At 49.5% G+C, this 24,903-nt stretch overlaps 1 protein-coding gene across 1 annotated transcript in view; it reads right to left on the minus strand.

Annotated features, from left to right (window-relative positions):
- Nucleotides 1-453: 453 nt before the first annotated feature.
- zfyve26 (zinc finger, FYVE domain containing 26) overlaps nt 454-24,903 on the minus strand; it is a 66,296-nt gene continuing 41,846 nt past the window's right edge. The window contains exons 27-43 of the mRNA XM_056295783.1: nt 24,490-24,588; nt 23,107-23,294; nt 18,745-18,881; nt 18,476-18,504; nt 16,006-16,139; nt 14,722-14,942; nt 14,007-14,154; nt 12,359-12,568; nt 10,017-10,235; nt 9,184-9,381; nt 8,882-8,962; nt 8,594-8,721; nt 6,853-7,021; nt 4,160-4,219; nt 3,560-3,742; nt 3,138-3,188; nt 454-2,896 (exon numbers count right to left, since the gene is read on the minus strand). Coding sequence (XP_056151758.1) covers nt 2,681-2,896; nt 3,138-3,188; nt 3,560-3,742; nt 4,160-4,219; nt 6,853-7,021; nt 8,594-8,721; nt 8,882-8,962; nt 9,184-9,381; nt 10,017-10,235; nt 12,359-12,568; nt 14,007-14,154; nt 14,722-14,942; nt 16,006-16,139; nt 18,476-18,504; nt 18,745-18,881; nt 23,107-23,294; nt 24,490-24,588 — 2,471 coding nt within the window. The 3' untranslated portion in view covers nt 454-2,680. The remainder of the gene's footprint in view (nt 2,897-3,137; nt 3,189-3,559; nt 3,743-4,159; nt 4,220-6,852; nt 7,022-8,593; nt 8,722-8,881; nt 8,963-9,183; nt 9,382-10,016; nt 10,236-12,358; nt 12,569-14,006; nt 14,155-14,721; nt 14,943-16,005; nt 16,140-18,475; nt 18,505-18,744; nt 18,882-23,106; nt 23,295-24,489; nt 24,589-24,903) is intronic.

Here is a 24,903-nt window from a genome sequence, read left to right on the forward strand (position 1 = left end):
CTGCAGCCCTCCCCCGGATCGGCAGAGGGGGTGGAGCAGCGCCCGGGATGGCTCGGAAGAGTGGGGTAATTGGCCGGATACAATTGGGGAGAAAAGGGGAGAAAACCAACAACACGGAGCCACCACCGGCGGGGATGAGCACTGGGGTAGGGTGCAATACAGGCCGGGCAGCGGGCAAAAGCGGGGACCAGGGCGTGCTGACTTCCGGCATCGCAGACTGGTCCAGGACGACCAACTGGGAGGAGACCCCAGGGTAGACCCAGAACTCGCTGGAGGGACTACATGTCCGTTCTTGCCTGGGAACGCCTTGGAATCCTCCAGGAGGAGCTGGAGAGCGTTGCTGGGGAGAGGGACGTCTGGAGCGCTCGCCGCCGCCGCGACCCGACCCCGGAGAAGCGGCCGATGATGAGAGAATCATCTTAATAACCTTCACACCAAACATTCGAATAACAATGCACAAATTTATTAGTCAGGGGTTTCCAATGTAGATGAACAGTCGGAGAGGTCACATGACATAATCGGTGAAAACCACAGTTACCGAGAGCTGGACCATGCTACTCCAATTTCCAAGCGTGAATACATTTCATATTAATATGTCACAGGGGTCAGACGGATCAGTCCTAACCTCCGCCTCTCCGCCCCTGCGCTATCGTGGCAGTCGCAACGCTGTTACACTTTTGGGGTTTCCTATGTAGAAAGTGCGGCAGTGATGATGAGAACAGTCCGTGTTGGGGAGGATCCTCAGCGTGCACAAATGTCAGTATCCCGAGGTTGCTTCTTCACAGCGGTCTGAGATGGCTTCCTACTCTCCGCTCTCGTTCCTCTACGCCTCACAATGCACAGAAACGAAATCCTGCAACGCTTTTCCCACCGCCACGCGCCTCTCTGCCGCGCGCAGCTGACAGGGACGAGGAAAGGAAGTGTTCTGAGAATGTGAGATGCAGCCCGTGTGCAGACAAGAGCTAATGTGAGACCAAACACCACCGACAGCACGCTCAGACGGGTCTCCTCAGGCCTCCTCCTCCTCCTCCTCCTCCTCACACTACCAGAACATATGTACCGCCACGCTCCAGTAACACAGATTGTCAAGTAAACGAACAAAGCTTCATACACAAGGTGGCATGATGCCATATATTAAAACTCAAATCCCTTTTCTGAGACATTCCTTGATTGTGTGTGTGTGTGTGTGTGTGTCCACCTTACCATATTCACTCACACACACACACACACACACACACTTAGTTTAGGCCTGATGAAGAGGAGTCACATCTATGAGGACAAAGGGGTGGAAACTATCTCAAATTAATGACAGCCACAAGTAATTATTAGAAGTAATTTTTTTTCAAATATTACTGGAGCGTCTATGAAGGCTCTATTTTGATGACGGCGGTGAACAACAACATCTCATCCACCTCCTGAAGGTGACGACAGACCACGGCACCGACTGGAGACGGCACTTCTGAGATGATTCTAAATCAAAGAATATCTTAGGCGGGCCTGATGTGGTCCTCACCTACGTCCCTTTCTGCATCCGAATTGTTCATTTTCTTTAATCCTGCGGAAGGCTCCTCCTGCCATCCTTAATGCCCTTTCAGTACCACGAAAAAAGACAGCGCAAGCTGACAAGATGACCCAGAGATCCACAGCCAAGCGGAAGGTGAAACAGTCAGGAAAACAAGCCAACAATGGTGTCCAGACCAAAGCACGGACATTATTTACCCAGTGCCCTAAAAGAGTGAACATGCAGCATCAACTTCCTGTCACGTGACAGCTCACGATCAAGGCTCAATACTTCATCCGAGTAAGAAAAAATAATGGAGGGATAACAGAATGGGGGGGGGGCAATTACATTGCAAACTTGTAGAATCAAAATAGAAGCTTTTCTTTAAGAGAAAAGACGTCTTCCCTTTTTGGCTGAGGTAGAAGATAACTCAGAGACGAGTACTGGGTCAGAGAGATATGCCTGGAAATAGGTGGATGTAAAAACTGTCCATGTACACGCTGCAGTTTTGTTACATATAATGGCTGCCGTTCCAGTCTGTAACAGTGCAAAACATTTCTTGCAGATGAGAATTACTGACAGATTACTTCCAGAATTACTGACAGATTACTTCCAGAATTACTGACAGATTACTTCCAGAATTACTGACAGATTACTTCCAGAATGCAGATAAAGCACAGTGGTGATTCCTTTACAACAACAAAAAAGGGTGTGTGGGGGGCAAGGGGGCAAAAAGCTCTCAAGGTCGCTTTACAGGGTTCCTAAGGGATTTATTATCGTCAAAATCCACACCACCCCACAACCTAATTTCTTGATCACATGTAGGTCTGTGTTGAGAGTGATGCTGCTGACAGCGGCGGTACGACCATCGGGTGGGCCATGGCGCTCTACTGCAGAAGGTAATTCTTCACAACAACAAATACCCCAACATGCAGGACAACAGTGGATACCTGACCATAAACCACTGAGTCATCTGCATATCGTGACTGAAAAATCGGTTTCCAACCCAGTACAGACCTTGTTTTTTCAAGTGTCAGGACTTTTCAAGACGTGTAAATCGTCAAGTTCCCCGTGGAGCTCAGACAGACTTCCAGATGTGCGAAGAAACCTTGGATTGTGACTTTTGAGGCTCTGTGTTTCGGTTTCAAGGGCTGCTCATGCGATACCTGGCGGAGGTCCTCATTGCCGAGGGTTGGGTCGACCGTGGCGCTGCTGGGGCATTCTACTGAGGTGCTCGGAGAGCCACTGGCGGCAGATGTTCTGCATCACGGAGTCCTCTGCTCCCTCGGCGGCCTGGAGAACCTCCTGGACTAGTGGACCGGCCCGACCCGGCTCCTGTTTCACCGCCAGGAGATATGCTGGTCTCATCTTACCACAAAGCAGGTAGGCCTTGATCTGAAGATACGCAGAGAAAGATGAGGATGAAAGTAACACTGGCAAACAGTAACAAAAATGAAAATATGAAAAACATCATTATCATCATCATTTACACACACACACACACACTCTTGTCCTATATAAATGGTAAATTTTCATGAATATTTACTATATAACTGAAGTTCTATAAATCGACTGACTGAAAACCAAGCATGAACACGACAACAGGAAGAACGTAGTGCTGTTAGCGCTACACTACCTTGTTCTCTGTACTCTTGGTATCCAGAATGAGACTTTCCAGCTCCTTGGCCTGAGACAAGGAATAAAAAATAATTTCTTTGTTAATGTGATCTCACACAGACTCTGAGGTCCAGTTCAGCTACGTATCCTTATCAAGCTTTGTCTCATTTTCTAGTGCCTTAACAATTAGAGCGGGAAGGGGGGGGGGCTGCAGCTCCCCCTCGTGGTGGTGGGGGGGCATGGGGGGGGCCTCATTACATTGTTGTCGGTTCTGGTCCATTCCGGCCGGTGTGAATAATAGAGCACTCACGGGGTTGTGTGGTCCCGGGCTCACCACAACACTTTTGGTTTTGGTTGGCAGCCCCCCTACTTAGAACATCTTCCCGCGCGCCTGGCCTTGACCACAGCTGAAGAGTACCAGAATAAAAACCTGTCCCTCACATCTGCGGGACATTTGTCCGCCATGGAGACGCAGCTGAGGATGATGGCATCACAGTCGTTCTTGGTGGCGGTCCCCGACTCAGCCACGCACTTCAGCAGCTGACGGACCGCCGCATACTGCCTCTGCCGCACCAGCCTCTGACCCGCACGCACGTACACGGCCTGGGCCTCCAGCTGGAAGTCCTGGTAGAAGCCGAGGGATAGATGGTGGGCGAGAGAGCGAGAGAGAAAGTGAGAGAGGAGAGTAGGGGTAGAGGGAAAGAGAGAGGAGGGGTTAAGGATAGGGAGAATGAATAAATGAGGGAAGGACGAGGGGGAGGGAATGGCAAAAGAAGGTGATGGGGAAACAGGAAAGGAAGTGGGGGAGATGAGGTGAGTACTTAACTTTTGCACTAAGAACTCCGTTTTCAGCTCTTGCCATTCCCTCGTGACTGGTTTTGGTAATCTCTTGCTCTACTTTTTTTAGCCCTTGAACACACGGTAAGGCTCGACTGGAGAATTTTCTCTCCGCCTTCTTCGGGGCTTCTCTAAACAAACCTTATTGAAACTGAATTTGATGGAGCTGGCAGATGGAAAAGCGGCGGCGTCTGTCTCCCGTACCTGTATGACTCTGTAGGCAATGCCAAAGCCCTCTTCAATGTTCTTCCCTCCCAGCATCACCTGTGAAAAACACAAATTAAGAATGAATTGTTTTTCCTATTCCCTTTACATAAAAGCTTCTTTTCCACAGCTTCCACCACAGAATACCAGTAGTAGCAAGGGTCACTAAAACCCCGATTCAGAATACATTTAGCTAAAAAATGATTCCCCCCCCCCCCCACATCGATTCTTGTAGGGTTTCACTTGAACATGGAAAAATTGTTTCTTGGAAACCCCAGTAGCACATTGTAAACTGAAAAAAGTCTTTTTCACTTATGGTTTTGGTTACATAACCAGTTACTAAAGACAGTCACGAAATATAGCCGCAAGCGGCTGTTACAGGTGCCAAGCACAAATATAGAAATTGTGGTATGCAGTTGGCGCGCACACACAACTAAACCTGTCTGTCTCTCACTCACATCCAAGGATAGCATCCAAGGGTAATGATGCTAACAGAGATGCATGAAACAACGCTTCAAATTACCGTAATCTTTGCAAGTGAAGAAACCAAAAATCTCCTGGTGTGTTTGTTCCATCAGTGAGTTTTCACACTTTTCAGTAGCTGACTTACGAAAACAATTGATGTCTATTGAAATTTGGTTAATGTCTCCGCTGTTCGATCATACATTGATTGATTGGCATAAGATGCGGTACAAATATTCTAGGCTGTCCGATGACCTTGGCAAGTTTCGTAGTGATCGTGTAAACACAAGCTCAGTTATAAGTTATTGCGCCGGCAGCCATACCAAGATGTACTCTGGCTCTACCAAATGACGGAAGCTAAGCAGGAGTGGGCTTGGGCTAGTACTTGGATGGGAGACCTCCCAAGGAAAACTGAGTTGCTGCCGGAAGTGGTGTTGGTGGGCCAGTAGGGGGCAGTGTTTCCGCTGGTCCTACTAAAATATCAAATCCCAATGCCTCAGTGCAGTGACGGGGACACTGTGCTGTAGGAGATGCTGTCCTTCGGATGAGACGTTAAACTGAGGTCCTGACTCACTGTGGTCATTATCACAAAGAGTAGAGGATTCCCTGATGTCGTGGCAAAATTCCCAACCTGGTTCTCTTCATCTGGCCACCTAATCATCCCCCCCCCCCATGTAATGGGCTCAATGATTCCTCCCTCTCCACCTCAAGCTGATGTGTGGTGAGCGTTCTGGTGCAAAATGGCTGCCATGCATCACCCAGATAGTGCTACACATTGGTGGGGGTTGAAGTGAGCTACCCCCTTTATTGTGAAGTGCTTTGGGTGTCTAGATAAAGCACAATATAAATGTAATTATTATTATTATCATAATTAAGCTGAAATATCAGAGGTCATAGCCACTGGAATTGATTTTGGCCAAATTTGGGATTTTGAAAATGTCCTGGCCGAATAGAATGTGGAACAAATGTCATGGCATTTGGTCATTCCCTTTATGAGACATAAAGTTCGGGCATCTGTGGCGCCCGCTATGGGAAGATACTGTAATACTTTTGCACCTATGGTTATCCAACACACCTAAACATCTGTACAAAGTTTCATAACAATCAAACGGTCACGGAGTTATAGCCCATTATCTTGTAGGCTTCACGTTTTTTCATTTTATTTGGTAATATGACAGCCATCTTTCGAGATATCAAAATCTCCTTTGCATTAAAGAAGGATGACTAGAGGACACAGGCTAAATGAGATTAAAAATCAGACCAACTTGCGGCGAGTATAAAAAAAGGATGTTTTTTTAAAATTCAAACTGGCAGGCTTCATGGGTTCGATGAGGAAAAAAAAAATCAGCGTGATCTACTCCATATGTGTAAAACATTTTGTGCATTATGATCTCAAGGGGTGGCCATACATTTCTGGAATCTGTAAAACTTCAAGCATATCACCGCCCAGGCTTTCATTGGCCTTGATCGCGATCTATCTCCAAGTTCCCGCCAACCCGACAAGGCTGCCAAAATTTCACGAGTTTCCCTGAATGGGAACCTCATTAAAACTGAGCTCAAAGTGACAGAAGAAGAAGAGGAGGAAGAAGAAGAGGAAGAGACCTATGCACCTTCAGTGGTTGGCCCCTGAATATATGCAAATGTGATGTTCACTTACCACATACTGATAATCTCCAGAAGAACAATTTAGGAAAGTCATTTCAGATCGGAAAAAAAAACCCCCATCTTGGACCCAATGAAGCAACAGATTAACAAGGCCAGCAGCTTTTGTTTCCCTTGCCTACCAACACGGGGCTCGCCGGTTTGAATCCCCGTGTTACCTCCGGCTTGGTCGGGCGTCCCTACAGACATAACTGTCCATGTCTGCGGGTGGGAAGCCGGATGTGGGTATGTGTCCTGGCCGCTGCACTAGCGCCTCTTGTGGTCGGTTGGGGATACTGGGGGGAATAGCTTGATCCTCCCACGTGCTACGTCCCCCTGGTGAAACTCCTCACTGTCAGGTGAAAAGAAGCAGCTGGCGACTCCACATGTATGGGAGGAGGCATGTGGTAGTCTGCAGCTCTCAGTGGAGCAGTGACCGGACGGCTCAGGAGAGTGGGGTTATTGGCCGGAGACAATTAGGGGCGGGGGGGGGGGACAAAGCTAGCAGCCATATTTGCTTCAGTTCCGGGGACATGAAGTGATATCACAATGCTTTGAATATAATGACTTCATTCCACTTAGAGGCTCACCTTGCAGGCGACCTCCACCTTCATGGGGCTGCCCCCAAACAGCGTGGGTGGTGAACTGAGGCCTGGGGTCTTGGAGGAAGGAACACTTGTGTGCACAGCCTTGGAAGAGGCCTCACAGCGGTGAAGGAACTTGGTCACCTCCAGCTGAAGTTCAATTGTGTTCATGTGCCTGCAGGGAGAAAGCGCAGGAGAGGCACGAGGAGTCAGGGGGAGTCGGCTTGTCCGGGGAAAAGGTGACTCGGTCAATATAACACAGAGAGACAGTCCAAATGTTGGACTCAAACACTGCAGTTCTGGAGACAAAATACAAGTCCAAACTGCAGTTTTTCATCTTTTTTTTTTTTACATATTCCCTTCTCAATTTTTCCCACACCCGCAGTCAAATGAATCTGAAGAAGAAAGGTGGGAAAGAGAGCGGCTGGCGAGCTTCCATCACATCACCGCTGTCGGGCGAAACCACAAAACCGGTGATTTCCTTTTTATTACACGAAACAGTGTATAAGTACCCCTTTCAGGTTTGTGAACGCCACAAAGTTCATAGAGAAATGAAAAAAATGTTTCACAAATCTTGTGAAAATGTAATGTTTGGTGACAAGATAATTAAGTAGTCGTGATTTCTTCCACTTCCTGTGGAGTTAGATCCTTTGCAGACACGTGGTTTTCCTCTAACAGCGATGATATGTAGTCATGTACTTTAACCATGTGTTTCAGTATGGACCGTATAAGTAGCTGCCAATATGCCTGTACACCAATGCCACGAAGACAAGGAGACAAACGCCCCTGGCAAGCGAGACAACTGGTCAGATATTCTCAAGGCTCGGCGTTTTCCCTTTTTACCGATTTTCACTGAAAAATACCCAGATTTTTTTTTTCTTCACAAATTTATTTCTGGTTTTTCCCTTTTTCCCCCCAATTTAGTGGCCAATCGATCCCTATTTTAGTTCAAACACCCACCCTCGTACCGCATGTGTTCGCCAACCGCATCTCTCCGGCCGGCGGTCTCGAAGGAGACGCCTCCCCGCTTTTGTGACAGGGCGAATCCAGGCCGAACCACTGCTAAAATACCCAGATTTTTCACCCGGAGTTTATGTTTCCACGGATCCAAAAGTTGTTCCTGTTCATGTGAGGTTGTGTAACAGTGTCCTCTTGCGGCGAAATTCGGCACGCCGGATGGCTTTGAAAAATAAAACCTGAAAATGCTGAGCCTTGGACATTCTGCATTCATGGATTTCAAACCTGTGGTCTGGGTGTTTGAGATGGGATGGAGTTAGATTAGAGATTCCTTTAGAAAGATTAGACAAGATTTGATACCCAGCCAATTACCCCACTCTTCCGAGCCGTCCCGGTCTCTGCTCCACCCCCTCTGCCAATCCGGGGAGGGCTGCAGACCACCACATGTCTCCTCCCATACATGTGGAGTCGCCAGCCGCTTCTTTTCACCTGACAGTGAGGAGTTTCGCCAGGGGGACGTAGCGCGTGGGAGGATCATGCTATTCCCCCCAGAGCAGGTGCCCCAACCGACCAGAGGAGGCGCTAGTGCAGCGACCAGGACACATACCCACATCCAGCTTCCCGCCTGCAGACACAGCCAATTGAGTCTGTAGGGACGCCCAAACACGCCTGAGATAACAGGGGGATTCGAACTGGCAATCCCCGTGTTGTTAGGCAACGGAATAGACCGCCATGCTACCTGGACACCCTAAGATTTGAGTTTTTGATATTTTAACTGGGATCCCCTCACCTGGACACGTCACTCGATGACATCATCTTCCTAAAGGAGTTGACAGGAGACTTCCTCCTCCCCGCGCCCCGGCCCTGCTGCTCCTGTAAGTACGTCCTCAGGTGCTCCTTGGCTCTGACCAACCAACGCTGTTCAAGGTCAAGGGTAAAGGTCATGGTCAGGGTAAGAATCAGGGCTAAAGGTGTGGTCACACATGGTCATTGTGAATCTTGGAATCCCAGAATGTAAATGTTTGACATGTTGGTGGACAACTGCTCACGGCTCAAAACAAGACGAAAACACACCTACCTGCTGCTCTCCAAACTGCAAGTACGACTGGGCCCCATGGGTGAAGAAGCGAATGCAAGTCATGGCCGCCCTCACGTGATCCTGTAGTTGGGGGCACACAGGGAAGGGGGTGGGGGGTAAACAGGGGCAGTCTCATATGAATTCAAAGAACTCCAATGGAGAATAAACCAACGTCGCTTGAAATTTGAACTGTCTCACTTTCTTGACTTTTGAAGAGTAAATTCATTTAGAACTTCGAATTTCTTTCTTTTTTTGTCCTGTTCATTTGTTAAGTTGTAGCCAACAAGTGAAATGTTTCTGACCATCATGAACTGCTGGAGCTGGTACAGGGTGTGATAGTGGCTGCGGCGCTGCAGCAGCTGGCAGGCGGCGATCAGGTAGCGGCTGCAGGACTCTAGGCCCGGGTCCAAGGTCTCCAGCATCCCCTGCAGCGAGCCTAGACGGCCTCGCTCAAGACTGGGCTGCAACACCCCATCCAGGAAGACTTCCTCCGGACAGTCCTAAGCCAACATGGAGGAGAGGGGGGGTGGACGCTAACTTATAGGCAACACAGTTAAGAACACAGGCGCATCAGCCTCTCCACGTAAGAAGCTGTCACGCACAGGCGTCCTCCCGTTATGCAGCTCCAGGATCGGCATCTACACCCCCCCCCCCCTTAGGACCCAGAGGGAGGATGGTCATACTCGACCCCGAGTGACTGCCGATGATGATGACGTCCATATTGCTCAACCCCGTTTGCATTGCCTGTAGTGTTTTCCCTCTGGGCATTCGTTAAGCCCCATTTGATTTCACAGACAATACAGTCACACCTTGTGTCGACAGGCGAAATAGATCCGAAAGCCCTAAGTTGGAGAACCTGTTTTTCAGAAATGGCACAAATGCAAAACAGCCTACACTGATGGGGGCTGGATGAAAAAAATGCAGAGTGAGGGAAGTTGGAAATGTGCACCGCCTCTGGAGCAACTCAAAACTGCAGAGCTGGAGATATGACAGGTTACACATACTCAGATATTTCACAAATGCTAGGTACATAAATGCTATCTGTTTACGATAACATTTGCCTCCTACGTGCACATTTACCCAGCTCTCAAACTGGAGCCAAACTGTAGAGGTGAGCTGAAGCGTAAGCCCTCACCTTGCTCAGCAGGTGCGCCAGTGCCTCCATCATGCGGTGGTGGCGCATGTAGAAGCTGACCAGGGCCAGATGTGTTCCGTAGGCGTTCAGGTAGTGGAGACACTCCTGCTGGAGGCTGCTGATCTGGGCCTGGCCCTCGGGGCGGTCTGTCGGGCCAGGCTCGCCGAGGGCCTCCTCCAGTTCCCGTAGCGACGACAGGATGTCCTCGCCAAAAGAGGACTACGGCGTACACACACACACATGCGGGTAAACGAGAGGGTACACAAGTCAAGGTCGTTAGTACCGGTGTGGTCGGGGCACTGGTGAATAGAGAGTTGGTCACCTGGGCAACAAGGAACAACTATTTACGACTAATACACTATATCAAAGGCAGGTTTCTACATGTGTGTGTAAGCAGACAGCAGAAGCCATGGAAACGATGACGCGCCAGCCTGTGCTTAGGTTGCCTGGAAACAACTGAACTGCTTTCAGCACCAGCGGGGGTATTATCCGAGACTGGACTTCCACTGAAAAGGGAACTGGGACTCAACCGAGTTGAGTCCACATCCCACACCAGGTGAAGCCGAGAGTTACTTAACCTTCTGAATGCCAATCAGACATAAAACTGGAAGGGGGAGGACGCCTGTTACATAACTAGTTGTTTTTTCTAAGAGATTCGCCGTGAGTGGCACGGCACCAACACGGGTGACTTTCCACTGCCTCTGTTTTTGAACAACTTTTCCACCACTCGGTTTTTACACGTTACCGCGGTACATCTCCGGCCGCAGGGCTGTGACAGGAACGACAGCTACTGCCCCGCACAGCCGCCGTCAGGGCCGGGCCATCCGCAGTGACCCTTAACGAAGCGGGCATCGTTTACCGTTACATAACCGGCCTCACAATGGAGCAGCGGAGCGCGGTAAATGGCGCCGGTGGGAATCCATTCACCCCCCCCGACGTGATCCGCACATCTAGGGGAGCGTTTCTGCTGCCCCTCGGGATGTTACACAACACCCGCCGCCATGTCTGCTTTACACACAGTGTACTCCCGTCGCACTTCAGTTCTCCCATTCTACCCATATACATTATCTTTTACTACTTTATTGATCCCCATGGGGAGGTTCTGCTCTGCATGCAACCCATCCCAGCTGTGCAGCTAGCAGCAGTGGGCAGCCGCCGTGCAGCATCCGGGGACCAACTCCAGTTCCTCTTTCCGTCGCCTTGCTCAGGGGCACAGACAGGAGTATTAACTCTGACATGCGCGTCTTTCTGACGGCGAGAGAAACCGGAGCGCCCGGAGGAAACCCACCACAGACGTGGGGGAGAACGTGCAAACTCCACGCAGAGGACGACCTGGGATGACCCCCACAACCTTGGGGGTCGGTCGGGGCACCTGTTCGGGGGGGCGGGGGAACAGCTTGATCCTCCCGCGTGCTACGTCCCCCCCCCCCCCTGGTGAAACTCCTCACTGTCAGGTGAAAAGAAGCGGCTGGCGACTCCACATGTATGGGAGGAGGCATGTGGTAGTCTGCAGCCCTCCCCGGGTCGGCAGAGGGGGGCGGAGCAGCGACCGGGACGGCTCGGGAAATAGGGTAATCAGCCAAGTACAATTGGGGAGAAAAAGGAGGAAAAAGTCAACAACAAAAAACCAGATTCAAGTGAACCCTGAAGTCCAGTACCCATGCGGGAGTGTGGACGTCCACCATGGCTGCCATGGCTTCTTCAGGATTGTAAATGAATTCAATTAGTACACAGTATTTACCGGCAAGCCCAGCACAAATACACAAGACGTTGCACGCTGTCTGTCTCAGGAGAGCGACGCCCTCCTCTGTTGCTCTCCCTGAGGTTTCTTCCTATTTTTCCTCCCCCTTAAAGGTTTTTCTTGTCAGGGGGTTGTTTCTTACCCGATGCCAGGGTCTAAGGACAGGATGTTGTGTTGCTGCGAAGCCCCTTGAGGCACATTTGTAATTTGTGATGTTGGGCTATACAAATAAAACTGACCTGACTAAAATGTGCAGCACCGAGGGCACGAGTCTGAGGAATTATCATGGCCTTATCATCGCAGTTCTTACAGCACATGTCGCCATTTACTTTCTGTTACACAAGGCTGGTAGTCTGATGTGATGACTTGAGCACGACAGAAGAAACCCACATGAAGAAGACCTTTCCTACGCTACCAAGAAGCAGACATGGTCACAGAGAGAACGACTTGCTGACTGGCTTACTGACTGCGGTAGGCATGCCGGCCATTTTTCACAATGGGAATAAAACGCACAACACCACAAGTTCAAAGGTCAAAGAGGCCTCAAAACTCACACATGCACAAATGACACGAGACGGCGCTTGTAGGCCTGCCCTCCTACCATGGTCAGCGTGGGTCGCACCATCGACTCCAGGTGCTGGACGATCTCCTGTAGCGGACAGGGACCCAGGCTGAGCTGGTTCCGGTCCACTGGGGCCTTCAGACAGCGGCTGAACTTCTCCCGGGCCGCCGAGAGGTTGCCCGCCTTGAGGGAGGACATGCCCCACGCGTGCCACACCCCGCCCGGGTCCAGACCACTCTTCGTAGACACCTGCAGGAGAAATTCATTATCATGCAGTTTCCTTTGTTACTCCCCTTTAACCCATCCCAGCTGGGATCTGTGTAGCTAGGAGCAGTGGGCTGCCACCTTCATGCTGCACCCGGGGACCAACTCCAGTTCTTGTCCCATTTGCCTTGCTCAGGGGCACAGACAGGAGTATAAACCCTAAAACGCATGTTTCTTTTGATGGTGGGGGAAACCAGAAAACCCACCGCAGACACGGGGAGAACATGCAAACTCCACACAGAGGACGACCTGGGATGACCCCCAAGGTTGGACAACCCTGGGGTTCGAACCCAGGACCTACTTGCTGTGGAGCGACAGTGCTAACCGCCGCGCCACCGTGCCGCCAAAGTACCAATCACAACAATATCAATGAATCTCTTTTGACCACAAATGTGCTGTCAGAAAAAAAGCAGCATTTCTACTCAGGGGGTAGACTAGTACATCCAAGTACGTTATTGCTCTTCTTCCAGCATTTTACCGTAAATCCCTTTAATGGTCCATGGTCTCAAGTAACACCGGCCTCTTCGTTATTTTAAAAACGTTAACTTTCAGTTGATCACTGCTTATGTAATAAATGGTTGGTGAGAAGTTATTAACTACACATTACAGCGTATCCCCAGTTTCATGAACAAGTCAAATTTCTTGGCCGCCAAATTGGTTTTAAAATCAGAATATACTGATTAAATCTAGCCCGCCTGTCTGCCAGACTGACGGGTCAGTTTACAGTCTCCAGCCACAAACATTATTTAGTCGGACACCAGCGTTACAATCCTAACGTTAACTGATTTTTTTTAACCCCCCCCCCCCCCAATTGTATTTGGCCAATTACCCCACTCTTCTGAGCCGTCCCAATCGTTGCTCCACCCCCTCTACCGATCCGGGGAAGGCTGCAGACTACCACATGCCTCCTCCCATACATGTGGAGTCACCAGCCGCTTCTTTTCACCTGACAGTGAGGAGTTTCCCTGGGCGGACGTAGCGTGTGGGAGGATCACGCTATTCCTCCCCCCTGAACAGGCCCCCCAACCAACCAGAGGAGGCGCTAGTGCAGCAACCAGGACACGTACCCACATCCGGCTTCCCACCCGCAGACACGGCCAATTGTGTCTGGAGGGACGCCCGACCAAGCCGGAGGTAACACAGGGATTCGAACCACTGATCCCCGTGTGGGTAGGCAACAGAATTAGACCGCCACGCCAACCAGACACCCCAGCCCACATGCTTTTGAAGGCAGAAATCTGGGGGTGGGGTAAGCTATGACTTGCTTACTTTGCTTCAGTCAGTATCATTCATATATTCTGATATATGCTAGAAAGAAGTACGACACAAATCCCCTTTAAACTCCCCTGCCTGTGTGCAGGACTATGTTCAGAACTGCGACTTGGCCTTGGCAGAGGTTTGCAACTTTAAAACCTGTGTATACCTCCACTGCCAGCTGGTAGTACTCTGTCTCCAGCAGCTGGTTGCGGAGCCGTGTGACGGCAGCCGTCTCCAGGATGTCGTCCAGAGAGGGGATGTCTTTGTAATTGGCGGTCACGAGAATCTTAAGGACGTCCACCTTACTGATGTAGCTGCAAACAGAGGAAACGGAGTGAGAGTTGCTGTTTTGTGTCTGAGAGAGAGAGACAGAGAGGGAAATGAAGACAAAAACACAGACAGAGAGAGAGAGAGAGAGAGAGAACATCCTACAGAGAGAATCAGCCTGTGAGATGAAGTAACAACGCAACGAACGATACAAAGTTTCTATTCAGGACGATTCCAAACAAATTAACCTTTGATCTGCTGACGATGGTTCATCCTCCTTTCACTGAACCATTTCAAACTTTTAAAAAACAACTGCTACAAAGAGCTCAGAATAAAAAAAAAAGTACTGGTAGAAACAATGAGAGAGCAAATAAAGTGAGAATAAAAATAAGGAAATTACATAGCGAGCAACATCTACTTCTTGATCCCCACGATGACCTTCCCCTGGCCTTGGATTCAGTCCCCCTCCCTCCTCCCCTACCCTGTGCCTCTCACTGCTTCCCCCGTCCCCCACCTAAAAAACACTGACAGATGGGTGCACCGTGTCCCCTCCTTTTAGACAAACACTACAGGCGACACGCAAATATTATTTCGGCACGTGTCCACCGCCTCACCTGTCGCACAAGGCCAGGTCCAGGCTGCGGCCGACCTTGACAAACATCAGCTTGGCGCTGAACAGCAGCTGCCGCATGACATCGGTGAGGAGGCAGGCATCCACCTCCGGGTTGGTCAGCTTACGAGACAAGGAGCGGCAGTGGCCGATGAGCTGGTGGCCGCAGGTAGCTTGGTCACTGTGCAGGGACAAGATGGAGGCACACAGGTACGCACTGGGAGCCTGGGGAGGACACCAAAAGACCGTCGTCACTCATACTGCAGTCACAGGGCTTATACTGCAAGAAAATGTATACAACAGTATAGTCCCCTGTGTACTATATATATATATATATATATATATATATATATATATATACACACACACACACACACACACACAAATATATATATATATAAAACTTTGTTAAAAGAAACATTCAACGGCAGGGAAAGTGCTCAACAAATAAGGAGCAAAATAATCCAGTTAGTCAAGTAAATTCTCATAGAGAACTTACTTGACTAACTGGATTATATATATATATATATATATATATATATATAGCATTTAAAAAAACCCACCATCAATGGGTTGATAAAGTGGTAGTAAAAGTAATAAAAGTGTTGATAAAAGTCTTTTTTCCTACATCTATCTTGATAGGGGGAACTGGGGGGAGTAGCGTGATCCTCCCAGGCACTACGTCCCCCTGGTGAAACTCCTCACTGTCAGGTGAAAAGAAGCGGCTGGCGACTCCCCATGTATCGGAGGAGGCACGTGGTAGTCTGCAGCCCTCCCCGGATCGGCGGAGGGGGTGGAGCAGCAACCGGGACGGCTCGGAAGAGTGGGGTAATTGGCCAAGTACAATAAAAAAAATAAAATACAAACTAAAATAAATTTGTTGATCAAGGGGTCATATTACGTTCAAGAATACGATTCAGGAGCCCAAACGTGAAAGAGGGGCCATTAAGTGAACGTTTCCAAGACGCCGGGGTAACTCTCCCGTATAGAGCCGGTCTCTCTTCTGGGAGGATTTGTGTCATGTAATCGACTACTTGTCAGGATTGAAGATTGACAACAGCTTCACAGCAGCGTCAGTCCCGCCTGTGGCACCGATGGGCTAATTTTAAGTCCCCCGCAGCGCTCACTGGATAATCACTTTCCCAACCGAGAAACCCTTTTCATGTCATGATGCCAGACCAGAATCAGTCCAGCCGGTGGAGTGGGCTGATTCAAAGATCTGGACCCAGGCAAGCTCAAGTCGTGATTACGCAAGATCTTGTGAAGTGGTAAAAGCTCAGCTCCGGACCTGCTCGTAGTAGAACTCGCTCCGCGACAGCTGGTTTTCTGCAGGATTTGTGCTGAGGTGGATCTGTCTCTGAACGACCTCGGGCAGATGCAGCAGTCCATCCGGGGCTCCCTCTGCCGCCCCAGGGCTCCCGACTACTGCACAGGGATAACAGACAAGTCACTATAGATGTGTGTCCACACGCTTCAGTTTGCAGCACTGGCCTCTTTCTTATCTTGTTCTGTTCAATTGCAAACGTGCATGGTTGCTCGGCTCTCCGTGAATTGAGAGGTGTGCAGTGGACACGGGGGTTTAAAGTGTAACACGCTTACTCCTGCATTTATAACGTCATCCTGTGCAGAAAGTACACAAGTTTGCATCCATGAAACAATCTGAGAACCGTCTACATTTGCAGAAATGATCTACAGCCTGGTGTTACAACACAATAAATTGTAGGAAGAGAGGGTGGGGGGAGAGAGGGAGAGGGGGGAGAGAGAGAGAGATAGAAAAAAGAGGGGGAGAGAGGGAGAAAGAGGGGGATGGGGAGAAAGAGAGCGAGGGGGGAGACAGAGGGAGAGAGCGAGAGAGATAGAAAAAAAGAGGGGGAGACAGAGGGAGAGGGGGATGGGGAGAAAGAGAGCGAGGGGGAGACAGAGGGAGAGAGCGAGAGAGAGAGAGAAAGAGGGGGGACGTGGAGAGTGAGGGGAGAGACAGAGGGAGAGAGAGGGGGGGGTAAGACAGAGAGAGAGAAAGAGAGAGCGAGAGTGAGAGAAAGAGAGAGCGAGAAAGAGAGGGGGACAGAGGGGGAGAGAGCGCGAGAGAGGGGGGACAGAGGGAGAGAGAGAAAGGGGGGGAGAGAGGGGACAGAGGGAGAGAGAGAAAGAGAGGGGGGACAGAGGGGGAGAGAGAGCACGAGAGAGAGGGGGGACAGAGGGAGAGAGAGAAAGAGGGGAGAGAGCGCGAGAGAGAGGGGGGACAGAGGGAGAGAGAGAAAGAGAGAGAGGGGAACAGAGGGAGAGAGAGAAAGAGAGGGGGGATAGAGGGAGAGAGAGAAAGAGAGAGAGGGGAACAGAGGGAGAGAGAGAAAGCGAGAGAGGGGGGACAGAGGGAGAGAGAGAAAGAGAGAGAGGGGAACAGAGGGAGAGAGAGAAAGAGAGGGGGGATAGAGGGAGAGAGAGAAAGAGAGAGAGGGGGGACAGAGGGAGAGAGAGAAAGAGAGAGGGGGGGGACAGAGGGAGAGAGAGAAAGAGAGAGAGGGGGGATAGAGGGAGAGAGAGAAAGAGAGAGAGGGGAACAGAGGGAGAGAAAGAGAGAGAGGGGGACAGAGGGAGAGAGAGAAAGAGGGGGGATAGAGGGAGAGAGAGAAAGAGAGAGAGGGGAACAGAGGGAGAGAGAGAAAGCGAGAGAGGGGGGACAGAGGGAGAGAGAGAAAGAGAGAGAGGGGGGACAGAGGGAGAGAGAGAAAGAGAGAGAGGGGGGACAGAGGGAGAGAGAGAAAGAGAGAGAGGGGAACAGAGGGAGAGAGAGAAAGAGAGGGGGGATAGAGGGAGAGAGAGAAAGAGAGAGAGGGGGGACAGAGGGAGAGAGAGAAAGAGAGAGGGGGGGGACAGAGGGAGAGAGAGAAAGAGAGAGAGGGGGGATAGAGGGAGAGAGAGAAAGAGAGAGAGGGGAACAGAGGGAGAGAGAGAAAGAGAGAGAGGGGGACAGAGGGAGAGAGAGAAAGAGGGGGGATAGAGGGAGAGAGAGAAAGAGAGAGAGGGGAACAGAGGGAGAGAGAGAAAGCGAGAGAGGGGGGACAGAGGGAGAGAGAGAAAGAGAGAGAGGGGGGACAGAGGGAGAGAGAGAAAGAGAGAGAGGGGGGACAGAGGGAGAGAGAGAAAGAGAGAGAGGGGAACAGAGGGAGAGAGAGAAAGCGAGAGAGGGGGGACAGAGGGAGAGAGAGAAAGAGAGAGAGGGGGGACAGAGGGAGAGAGAGAAAGAGAGAGAGGGGGGACAGAGGGAGAGAGAGAAAGAGAGAGAGGGGGACAGAGGGAGAGAGAGAAAGAGAGAGGGGGGGGATAGAGGGAGAGAGAGAAAGAGAGCGAGAGAGAGTGAAAGAGGGGGGAACTGGGGGAGAGAGAGGGGGATCAGAGGGAGAGAGAGACGGGGAGACAGAGGGAGGGCGAGAGAGAGAGAGAGAGAGAGAGATGGGGGAGAGGGAGAGGAAGAGGGAGAGAGAGAGGGAAGCAAGGAACATCACTACTCTCTACCCTAGAGGAGAAAACTCCTTTTATAAGGTTTAAAAACAAGAAAATGGTCACTAGGAGAAAAGAGATCAGTCAGCCTCCACCCTCCAAACTGCCAACAGGATATAAGCCTACAACTGGTAGCGCGTCTCACGTCGGTCTAGCTAGCAGCCCACACCAGCCAGCAGAAAGAGGCGGTGTGACACATGGCCCGGTGCAGAACAGCAGGAGGGGGCATAAACAAAGAAACACGTCGTGGCGTTTACCTTCGGCTTGCTCCAGCTCCTCGTCAGAACTGCAATTGGAAACAAAATAACACAAGATAATCACCAACCCGATTCCTGCTGACACGGAATCTGCTGATTTGTGTGTGTGTGTGTGTGTGTGTGTGTGTGTGTGTGTGTGTGTGTGTAATCATTTGCTATCCTGGGCGCCACTTCGTGACAGACGTCCTCTGTGAATAATCTCGTGGCCCGGCTCGGCTCGGCTTGGGCGAGCCGAGCCGGGCCAGAGCGAGCGCGGTACCGGGTCTTACTCTGGATGGAAGAAGGCGTAACACTGATCACACACTCGGACTTGGTCCCCGGGGCAGCCCTCCACCAGCATCCTCCGCTCGGAGCAGGCGTGACACACCAGGCGGCCGCACTGCCGACAGTGGTGCCTTCTGTTGAACTGCGGGGCGGAAAGAGAGAGCGTTACTTATATTTACACAACCACGACCCCGAACCAGAACCAGAACCAGAAACAGTGGGGATGGTATGTTAGATTAACATTAACAACGACAACAGCAACTTGTAAATCATCTTTGACCTGTATTACATTGAAATCAATACAAAAGCACATGATTTGATGTTTTACCTCAGGAATTTTATTTTTTTTTCATAATAAACACAATTAAATTTTTGATTCTTTGCAACATTCTTGCACAAAAAAAAAAAGTTACAGAAAAGACAGCGAAGCCCTTCCCACTTTATAACGTCGCCACTCTTTTTCATAGCACTTAAAACACTTTATGGACTGAAAACAGCAAGTGGTGACGCGTTTCATGCGTAATTTTGTCCCATTCTTCCTGCAAACAAGTCTTCAGGTGTGCAACAGCACAAGGTCTTCGGTGGCTCATTTTGAGTTTCAACATGCACCACAGATTCTGTATTGGTCGGGACTGCAGACAGGCCAGTCCAGCACCCTCTTCTTCTGCAGCCACGCCTTTGTAATGTGTCTTTTGGGGACCGGTCCGGACTGCAGGCAGGCCAGACTTGTAGCTGGTAGCAGTCTTGATGGTCCTTTTCTTCTTTGGGTCCAGAGAACACAGTGTCCATTTCTCTGTTTTTGGGGGGGATTTTTTCCCCTTTTTCTCCCCAATTGTATTTGGCCAATTACCCAACTCTTCCATCTCGGTCGCTGCTCCACCCCCCTTTGCTGATCCGGGGAGGGCTGCAGACTACCACGTCTCCTCCCATACATGTGGAGTCGCCAGCCGCTTCTTTTCACCTGACAGTGAGGAGTTTCACCAGGGGGACGTAGCGCGTGTACGGCTCACGCTATTCCCCCAGTTCCCCCTCCCCCCCGAACAGGTGCCCCGACTGACCACAGGAGACGCTAACACAGCGCCCAGGACACATACCAACATCCGGCTTCCCACCCGCACACACAGTCAATTGTGTGCCTACAGTTAGTTGCCTTTAAATTGAGTGCTTCACAACCTGTCCTGCATGGTGGGTTGGTCTTCTGTCTCTGTGAATTTACCAGCCACTGTTCTGACGATGAGATTATAGTGTATGGATTATAGAGTATAGATTATAGAGTACAGATTATAGAGTACAGATTATAGAGTACAGATTATAGAGTATAGATTATAGAACACAGATTATAGAGCACAGATTATAGAGTATAGATTATAGGTTATAGAGTATAGGTTATAGAGTATATAGATTATAGAGCACAGATTGTAGAGTACAGATTATAGAGTATAGGTTATAGATTATAGAGTACAGATTATACAGTATAGATTATAGAGTATAGATTATAGAGTACAGATTATAGAGTATAGATTATAGGTTATAGAGTATAGAGTATAGGTTATAGAGTATAGATTATAGAGCACAGATTATAGAGTATAGATTATAGAGTATAGATGATAGAGTACAGATTATAGAGTATAGATTATAGAGCACAGATTATAGAGTATAGATTATAGAGTATAGGTTATAGAGTATAGATTATACAGTATAGATTACAGAATGATGTCTTCTCTTTCTCTTCTTCTGTGTGTATGAATGGTGTGATGTGAGTCTCCCTTGTGTGGCGTGCAGTCTGTCCTCCTCCCAGGTCTCCATGGTGATGGTGGTCACCACCTGAAAGCTGCTCGGCATCCTCTTCATCACATTTCCTATTTATATTTTATAAATCCATATAATTTTGTCGTCCTGTTTTAATGTTATATCCTTCTCTCACACCAGTGTGTTACTAATATTTTGTCTACATGGTGATGGTGGTCACATGGCTCAGGTCCTGCGCTGGTCCGGTGGCGTCTGGACACTGCCTGGCTTCCTCTTCATCATATTCTTCATATATCTTATAAGTCCATTAGAATCCTGTTATCCTCTTTCCATGTTGTGTTGTGTAAACGCAACATCCATGGCACGCTGTCCGTCTTTGGAGAGAGCGCCCTCCTCTGTTGCTCTCCCTGAGGTTTCTTCCTATTTTCTCTCCCTGTTAAAGGGGTTGTTTTAAGGAGTTGTTCCTTATCCGATAAGAGGATCTAAGGACAGGATGTTGTGTTGCTGTAAAGCTCCTTGAGGCTAATTTGTGATACTGGGCTATACAGATAAAGCTGACTTGACTTTTAACTGGCAGTTGTGGATGTAACTACATACTGTCGTGCTTGGCAAAGGTCAGCCAAAGTAATCCTGAGCCCATGCAGTGAAATGGCTCATAGATGGATGACGGTTCTTGATGCACTGCCGTCTGACGGACCGGAGGGCACAGCTATTCAGCTGAGGCTTGTGCCCTTGCCCTTTACGCACTGAAATTCCTCCAGATTCCTTGAACCTTTTAATCATGTTACGCAATCCCTTCCTGTTCGCTGAGGAACACTGTTTTTAAACGTTTCAATCATTTTCTCATGCATTTGTTGGTGAACTGGTGATCTTCGGCCCATCTTTGCTCCTAAAAGACTAGGCCTTTCCTGGATCCTGCTTTTTTTTGGGGGGGGGGGGGCTTCCCCCCTTTTCTCCCCCATTGTATCCGGCCAATTACCCCACTCTTCCGAGCTGTCCCGGTCTCTGCTCCACCGCCTCTGCCGATCCGGGGAAGGCTGCAGACTACCACGTGCCTCCCCCCATACATGTGGAGTCGCCAGCCGCTTCTTTTCACCTGACAGTGAGGAGTTTCACCAGGGGGACGTAGCACATGGGAGGATCACGCTATTACCCCCAGTCCCCCCCCCCGAACAGGCGCCCCGGCCGACCAGAGGAGGCGCTAGTGCAGCGACCAGGACACATACCCATATCCGGCTTCCCACCCACAGACACGGCCAATTGTGTTTGTAGGGACGCCCAACCAAGCCGGAGGTAACACGGGGATTTGAACCAGCGATCCCTGTGTTGGTCGGCAAGGGAGTAGACAACTATGCTACCTGGACGCCAATAAAATCTATTCCAAGGCAAATTATATCACTGGTAAAGGGAATCTAATGTAAAAACCATTCCCAAATCTAAAGTGTTATTCTATTCTTCCCGCAGCGCCGCGGATCTTCCGCCACGCTGATCCCGATACGAAGAATGATTATTAGCATCGACTAAATGTGCGGACGTTTAGTACTGTACAGTCTCTAACGTCGCTCTCTCAGAGAAGTCTTGAAGTATACTGAGGGCCAGCGCAGAGCACGCCGTCTCTTATACTGCGACGGCGCAGCAATTAAAGAGACAATACACCTATTTTTTCGCATCGTGCGCACCGTGGGTCTGGACGGTTTCATGCTTCTTTTCTCCACAACCATCTGGCGACCCCCCGGAAATTATCTAGCGACCCCCAGGTTGAGAACCAATGCTTCAATACGCCACTGAATTCAACCACCATCACCTCAAATGGTACCACTGAAAAAGACCTGATCCGTTATTGGTGCACGGGAAATGATGCTCGCCACGAGGCAAGATAAGAAATAATGGGATTTCACACGTTCTTTCTTCAGCAATAGCTTGTCGGTGGTGTGGGCTGCAGCAAAATGCATGTGGTTCATTGCTGGAGAAACAAAAAAAACCCAAAATCCTACGTTAATTTACACCATAGCTTGTAGTGAGCATCAATTCCTTTGCAGGAAGAAACGGTCACGCCTCATTCGCTAAATTACTAGAAATTTTTTTAAAAATTTGATTTTTTTTTGTGATACTTTATTGATCCCTGTAGGGAAATTACACTCTGCATTTAACCCATCCTAGCTGCATAGCTAGGAGCAGGGGGGCAGCCGCCGTGCTGCACCCAGGGACCAACTCCAGTTCGCCTTGCCATGCCTTGCTCAGGGGCACAGACAGGATGACTAACCCTAACATGCGTGTCTTTTTTATGGTGGGGGAAACCGGAGCACCCGGAGAAAACCCACCACAGACACGGGGAGAACATGCAAACTCCACGCGGAGGACGACCTGGGATGACCCCCCCCCCCCCAAGGTTGGTCGCTTTAAAAGGAATGTTCCTCTATCTCATGTAGTGGTGAATGGTTTCACTGTTGCATAAGATGGAGACGGATAAATGTAGGACAAATATATGATTATCTGTGACACCATGCAGGTGTCCTAACTCCTCCGAAATGTTTTCGTATGCGAGCCACTACCTCTCCTCAAGCTGTCGGAGCAACGACGCCCCCCCCCCCCCCCCCACACACTGTCTGCCCTCTCACCATGGTGAATCTCTCGCGGCGGCACACCATGCAGACATCCTGCTGGCCGTCAGGGATCCAGTCCTTGCGAGCAGGGGGGTTCTCCGGAGGCTGGAACTGACCGGGCAGGCGGCCTCTTCTGCCCATGGACCCCCGGTCCCGCTCCCTCTCCGTGCTGGTCGAGGAGTGGGTGTGCGACGGTGTGCTGCCTGCGAGCAATCACAGGTGGGGAAAAAACAGAAATAATAGACGTCAATCAGCTGCTTTTCTCTTCTTTTGACGATATAATTATGTTCACGTCCTTCCGCCGAGCAGCAACCCCACCTAAAGGAGGTGACACCCCGTCAAAACGGACGTCTGTTGGGTTGGTTTCATTTTAAATAATGCAAATGCCATTTTAAAGAAAACCACCCCAAAGTTCAAAAATACAATGAGCACACTGAGTAGTGGTGCAGGGTATGAATTTTTTTTTTGTTTGTTTATGAGGAGTTGGCCTCCGTCGACAAGAAGTAGAACTCAGCGCTGCATGCATAAGTGATAAAAAGGAAACATAACTGGTTCCATATTTTGCTATCTTTATATATTCTGCTCTGTTACTTTTAATCAATTAGTGTTTATGGCACTTTTACTAACTCAGTTTTAAACTTGCCTGTATTTTTATAAAATTTGCCTGTACTTTTATTTATTTATTGTGTGTGTGTGTGTGTGTGTGTGGGGGGGTTATTGATTTCATTGTTTTATTGTGTGAAGCACTTTGTGTTGCATTTGTTTGTATGAAAAGTGCTATACAAATAAAATCTGATTGATTGACTGATAACTGATTTTTATTTATTTTACCTGGTTGATTGTATGAGTTGCACAATTTCCTCCCTCCCCCCTTTTTCCCTCCCATTGAACTTGGCCAATTACCCCACTCTTCCGAGCCGTCCCGGTCGCTGCTCCACCCCCTCTGCCGATCCGGGGAGGGTCTGCAGACTACCACATGCCTCTTCCCATACACCGGTGATCCCATGTTGGTAGGCAACGGAACAGACCGCTATGATACCCGGATGCCTTAAGTTGCATAATGTTATTTATTTTGAATGAGGACCCTTACAAGCCCACCGGGGTTTCTTTCCTCTCCTGCAACACTGTTTCTCCTTCAGTTTGTACTCTTCAGTGTTTTTTAATTCTGTTTGGCAAAACATAAATATAAACCCTGTCTTGCAAGTCTCAGTACACACCGCTGGTACAGTGATACTGCGAGTGGCTCATTACCTCCGTTATGCATCATTTGATCACTCATGCATGGAGTTCGAGGTCTGTGGACTCTTCTTTTTACCGACTAAGGCCAACCCCATAGCAACAGAGGTCTATCAGTCTGTGAGAGGTACTGTCCGTTAACCGAGGTGAATTCAATCCCACCTGCAGAGGACGGAGGAGACTCAACCAGGCTCGGGGATGAGGAGCTGCTTTCCTGAGCAGGGCAATGCAACAGTGCTTCTTGTAGGCTGATCACTGAGTCTGGGGGAATAAACAGTCACACCATCAGACATAACACTTTTGCTCATGAGTCCCCCAAAACAGTGGGCTGAACATTTCATGTCACAGTTTTTCATTGATCTCAACTTTTATTCATTATTTACAGTGCGGTATGGCGATAACAAACTAAGCGTTTGACCAAAATGGGCCACCGGCAGCCCCCCGCGAGTCTTGTTGCCGGAGCGACACTGATTTACGATTAAAGTAAGTCTGAACCTCTATCTGCTTTTGTGTTAACGCCGTTATCCTCTTTCAATGCTGTGTTGTGTAACATGTCTAAACACGACATCCATTGCA

The sequence above is a fragment of the Lampris incognitus genome, chromosome 16, assembly GCF_029633865.1.
Source record: "Lampris incognitus isolate fLamInc1 chromosome 16, fLamInc1.hap2, whole genome shotgun sequence".
Classification (NCBI taxonomy): domain Eukaryota; kingdom Metazoa; phylum Chordata; class Actinopteri; order Lampriformes; family Lampridae; genus Lampris; species Lampris incognitus.